The 5,495-nt window shown below is 48.2% G+C and overlaps 1 protein-coding gene across 1 annotated transcript; it reads left to right on the forward strand.

Moving 5' to 3' along the window:
- Nucleotides 1–2,763: 2,763 nt before the first annotated feature.
- On the forward strand, nucleotides 2,764–5,209 carry LOC127694440 (interleukin-3-like). Its single transcript, XM_052195964.1, has 5 exons — nucleotides 2,764–2,901; nucleotides 2,998–3,039; nucleotides 4,479–4,580; nucleotides 4,889–4,930; nucleotides 5,054–5,209. Exons 1-5 carry the CDS (start codon nucleotides 2,764–2,766, stop codon nucleotides 5,207–5,209), a joined length of 480 nt encoding a protein of 159 aa, XP_052051924.1.
- The last annotated feature ends 286 nt before the right edge of the window (nucleotides 5,210–5,495 follow it).

Genomic DNA, 5,495 nt, shown 5'->3' on the forward strand with positions numbered 1-5,495 from the left:
TTGCTTTTGCAGAGGACCAGGGTTCAGTTCTCAGCACCACATGGTAGCTCACAATCTGTAACTTTGGTTCCAGGGGAACACCCTCTTCTGGCTTCTTAGCCAGGCACATGGCACACATACATACATGCAGGCTAAATGCCATACCTATGAAGTAAATTTTAAAAGTGAGGGGAAAAAAATGAAAGGACAAATTTGAAAAGTTTTCTTTCTCCCTCCATCTCTCACTCACTCCTCAGTCCAAGGTCACCAGCTTCTACCTGTGCCACATTCTCCTCATCCTTCTAGCCCTTCCAACCATGCTATACCATCTCCTAAGCTAGTCCCTCTGTGCTACAGAGGGGCCTCTGAGCTTGTCACATTCAGTCCCGATGATTTCATCTCTTAGCACCTTGAGCCCAGCCCCTTTAAACATCAGTTTCTTCATCTGTAAAATAGAGATGATGACAGTCCTACCTCATTGGCCCACCATGAAGAATAAAACAATTAACCACGACAAGACTTCACTCTTGGCACTTTCTAAGTGCCACTCTAGAAACTTAAGACAGCCCTCAGTGCTATCTGGATCTCTCCTTCGGCATCAGAACCTCCCTTCAAGTCCGGAGGAGTCCCTCGACCCCTTCCTGATGTTTCAGGCCATCACTTTTTAAAATCACTAGTGTATATTCATAGTACAAAAGGGACAGTTATGGTGTTTTCACAAATGTAGATCACAAACCTTGCTTGTATTCCACTGTACCCTGCCATTACCTCAAGCTTCCAACACTGCTGCTGGTGGCGTTTCCTCATTACAACACAGAACTGGGAGTTTTTAAGGAGACAAACACTACGTGTAAGAGTGTTTGGTCACTACAGCCTTAAAAGTACAGGGCTCACTGACTGTTGTTTTGATTTTTCACAACAAAAGCTTGCTTCCATAAAAATTGAAATTTTTTTCCTTAATGAGGGATCACATAGCACATCAGTCTCCATGATGTTTATACTAAAAGGAACAGCAAGCAACTTGGAGAGGTCCAGAAACAAACCCTGGTCTCTAGGGCCTTGAGGATCTCTTCTGAGTTCAAGTCATTGGTAGATTTAAATCAGAGCTCCTTGCATGTTACTGAGGGTCTTGTCAAAACAAAATTCTGAAAGCAAAGAGAGTGGTGCTGACCCTGCAGGCCCAAGGACCACTAGAAGAGAAACAGAGCACTAGTCTGCCTTTCCCTCGAGGTTAAGGTCTGTTCTATCTATGGCACCTACATACAGCAATTGCTTAACATAAGTTATTTGGTTGAGCAATATCTTCTGGGCATCAAAGCCCCCTGCATACTCCCTAGGGAGATCCCCTTAAGTGTAGAGTATGCTCTGATCTGGATCCAGGAATCCAGTCTCCTAGTACCAGGTCTGCTTGACTAGACCAGGAGTATAAGAACTGTAGACAGCATCTCTTCAATCAGTCTTTGCCCCCTTGCTGTCTCACCCTTATCTTTCACCATATTTGCTCCTGCTTTGAAGACAGAAGCACCCAGTTTCCCCTGCCTCAGCATAACGTGCCGGCCTTCATCTCCTCGCACTGATCACATCATACCACAACCCGACCCAAACCTTGGTTTCTCTACCATGCCTCTGCTTCCCTGCACCCCAGCCTAGTCATCTTGAAGAAATATTTAACCAGCCTCATCACACCCATCTTTTACCAAAACTCCATCTAGCTCCCTAGTGTGTGCTGTGGCCTGGAGAAGAGGCCCGTCCCATGGAAAAGGGGCCTACTCCATCCTTCAGGGACTGTCCCCTGGCTCTCCTAGCTCCTGGTTTTCCCACTTTCTCCCCTAGCTGTGGTTTCTCAGGTCCTTTGAGAAGTTCCCATAACTGCCCCCTGTTTCCTTCCCACCTCTGCAGCCTGATCTGCAGGCCAGTTCCCACTGTATTCAAGCTCCAGGGTCGACTGGGACATAATCCCTCAATATGGCTTTCCTTCAGGGAACTGCTCTCTTCTCTCCACTTGCCCTCCCTGTTCACCCTTGTCTATGCCACCTGCTAAACCATCCCACAGCTCCCAGTAATACTGTTCTCAAAGACCACCTTTGTTCTTAGGTCCCCAAGCCTAAATGTCTGGGTTATCAGAAGGATAGCCTAGTGTTTGCAGCCATATCTCCATCAAGGGTTTTGTCTTCTGGATGTGGGCCTTAGTGCATTGCTCTACTGCACTGAGATTAGACCAATGAAAGAGTGAGCCGAACTCCTTATCCACCTGCAGGGAATAATGGTCAATGGGAAAGCTGCCTACAGATACACTGAGCTCTGGCTACCACTGGCCAGAGGACTAGCCCCACATGGAAGTTTAACCATGTGCCAGAATGTATATCAAGTTCAAGTCTGCTCTGGTGACTCTGATAGCTGTCTCCATCAGGTAGCTTGTACAGTCAGGGTCAGGCTTGTACAAGGGATGGTAGGACAAGGTTCCACTGCATAGAAAGCCCAAGCTGGCTCAGAGCCAGGCTACTTCCTCCCACAACCTGTTTCCACTCGGTCCATCTCTATGACAAAGGAAGAAGATGGCCTTTGAATAAGCAGTCTTTCTTGCCATGTTGATAATCTTGAGTACTAGAAAGTGATGAATAAGTCTGTGGTTTGCTCTGGAGGTTCCATGTCAGATAAAGTTGCCGATGCAGTCTGCCCTTCCCCCTGCCCCGCCCAGCCCCACCCCACCCCTCTTGATGAACACATATAAGGTGGAGGCTCCTGTGGCTTCTTCAGAACCCCTTGGAGGACCAGAACGAGACAATGGTTCTTGCCAGCTCTACCACCAGCACCTTCTCCACGCTGCTCCTGCTCCTGCTGCTCTTCCACTCTGGTCTCCAAGCTCCAACCAGCATGTTGAATTGCTCATCTATTGCCAAGGAGATTAAGGAGAAGCTCCCAGTGAGTAGCTGGCTGAGGTTGGCCTGATGCAGGTTGGCTCCAACAGGTGCCTCAGGCCAATAAGCCTCATGATTCTTTCTCCCTGTGTTCCCACAGAAATCTAAACTCAATGATACTGATCAACGTGCCAATCTGATGGTAAGAGCCCTGCTTTGTGGCATTCTTTGGTTCCATCTATCTCTTGCCTGGGTGACTTCAGCCGTGTCACTCTGCCCTGCCTTGCTTCCGTTTTTTGCATCTATCTTAGTGGGGTATTAAGGAAATCATCAAATGACTCTCCAAGCCTCAGTATATGCCACAGCCAGCTGCAATAATGAAAGTTACATTTTAGGATATGCAATGAGAGGACAGTGGTGGGTGAACCCTGCCGCAGGCCTCTGGCCCCACTTTCAGTGGGGATGCCGTGGACTGGCATGAGCTGCCCTCTGTGGCTGTGTCTTTTGCTTTTCTTCCTCCTCCAACACTGAGTTCGTGTTTTCCACTTCCACCAGCCCCAGACATTACCACTTGCAGTTATTTTCCTGGTTCTAGTTAGATACAATGGTTCTGCTTGGTTTTATTTGTTCGGACCTAACATGAAGTTCTTTGCAAGCATGCTGAGTGGCTACATTTCCCCTCCCTAGGAACATGTTGGGGTCCATAGGATTTTCTTCTAGGTATCTAGAAATTCTTAATTAAATTAAAGCGTTAGCTTTTGGTTTTTGGCAAGTATTTCCCTTGGCCTTTTCTAGATCTTGTCTGGAGAGATGTGTTTTCCTCAAGTACAGACAGAGCTGCCTAGATCCTTCACACAGCCCATAGGCTGTCAGGAGTTAAGACCTGGTGCTGGGGAGAAGCAGGCTCTCCCTGGTCTCCTGGTGCTGGGGAGAAGCAGGCTCTTGTCCGGGATATGCGCTAGTGTAGCCGCCTGCGGCTAAGGGAACCAGGGTCACCTGGAAGGAAAGCTGGGGCTGAAATGGAACAGGCTTGCGAGAGAGATAAAGAGCCAAGACAAGTTTTCTGATTAAGGCTCGAAGTTTAATGGCGGGCTCCAAATATAAAGGTGGGGGGTGGGGTGGGGACCCTTTCCCCAAAGGCTGGAAATTCATCTGCAGAACTGGTTCGGTTGCTCTGCAGGTGGCTAGTGCCTCTCAGGAAACTGCAGGTCCTTGAAGAGCAATGAGCAAGAGGCAAGAGTTCCACCCTAGGTGGGAAGTAGTGATCTGAAATTCCCGCTCAAAGGCTGGAGGGTGGGGGAGGGCACACACTAGCTTTTAGCCTCAGGATAAGGCTGTTTAAAGAAACCTCTAACAGCAGGTACACCTCCAAGTTCTTACCTCCATAGCTTTCACCTCCCTAGCTCTCACCTCCCCACTTCTCACCTCCTCAGCTCTCACCTCCCACTTGTTACCTCCTCAACTCTCATCTCCCCAGCTTTTATCTCACCAGATCTCACCTCCCCACTTCTCACCTCCCCAGCTCTCACCTCCCCAGCTCTCACCTTTCCAGTTCTCACCTCCTCAGCTCTCACCTCCCCAGCTCTCACCTCCCAGCTCTCACACCCCTGGGTCTTACATAAATATTCTTTGCCCTCTCAGAATGTGACCTTGCGGAGAGTGAACCTAAACAAATTCCTGGAAAGCCTAGAGAGCTTTGATGCTAAGGACAAAATCGAAATCGGCATCAAGTGCAATCTTCAGGTGTGTGAAGCTGCAGAGGGGTTTAGGGATCCCTGCAGAGGGTTAGGGATCCCTGCAGAGGGTTAGGGATTCCTGCAGAGGGTTGGGGATCCCTGCAGAGGGTTAGGGATCCCTGCAGAGGGTTTAGGGATCCCTGCAGAGGGTTTAGGGATCCCTGCAGAGGGTCAGGGAATCCCTGCAGAGGGTTAGGGATTCCTGCAGAGGGTTTAGGGATTCCTGCCTTTATCTATCCCAGCATTTTTTGGAGAGAAAAGGCTGGCCTTCTCCCTTTTAGAGAGATCTGACTGTGCCTTGGTGTCTCTCCACAGAGACTTAAGTGTTGCCTGCCTGAACCTGTGAAAGGCTCTAAGGTAAGCTGCCCTTCCCTCCACATGTCTTGCAGGTAGTACCCTTGCCCATGACTGGACTTATAGCTTGCCATGGCCCCCAGAAGCCTGCTCACATCTAATGCCTTCTTTTCCTGTTCGTCACAGCTGACAGGTGTCTCCAGTGAAAATCTGAAAGACTTTCAGGAGAAACTGAGATTCTACGTGATCCAACTTTACAATCTGCCACCAGTGCTAACCTCTAGACCACCTCAGCCCACATCTGGCTGTGTCACTTCTAACCCTGGAACTGAGGAATGTTAAAACAGAAGGAAGAGCAGCCAGAGTCTGCGTGTTCTTCACGGCCTGTGTTCAGGAGGAGCTCACATTCCTTTATGCCATCAGATGTCTTATCAATTTATCTACCTTCTGAAATTTGCAACTCTCCTTTGGCCTTACCTAATTATGTTCCTATTTTATTCCATTAAGGCTATTTATTTATGTATTTATATATTTATTTATTTATTACATTCTGCAATGTGAAGTATATCTGTTTTAGCTGAGGAAGAGTTTCTCCCTGTATTGAAAAAAAAATTCCAAGAGAGATTGG

The sequence above is a fragment of the Apodemus sylvaticus genome, chromosome 10 (genome assembly GCF_947179515.1).
Source record: "Apodemus sylvaticus chromosome 10, mApoSyl1.1, whole genome shotgun sequence".
Taxonomy (NCBI): domain Eukaryota; kingdom Metazoa; phylum Chordata; class Mammalia; order Rodentia; family Muridae; genus Apodemus; species Apodemus sylvaticus.

Excerpts from the sequence above, each read along its gene's own strand:
- LOC127694440 (XM_052195964.1), top strand. The coding sequence starts at position 2,764 with ATGGTTCTTGCCAGCTCTACCACCAGCACCTTCTCCACGCTGCTCCTG. Across the intron at positions 3,040-4,478 it reads ATCAACGTGCCAATCTGATG|AATGTGACCTTGCGGAGAGT; the intron begins GTAAGAGCCCTG and ends TTGCCCTCTCAG. Across the intron at positions 4,931-5,053 it reads AACCTGTGAAAGGCTCTAAG|CTGACAGGTGTCTCCAGTGA; the intron begins GTAAGCTGCCCT and ends TGTTCGTCACAG.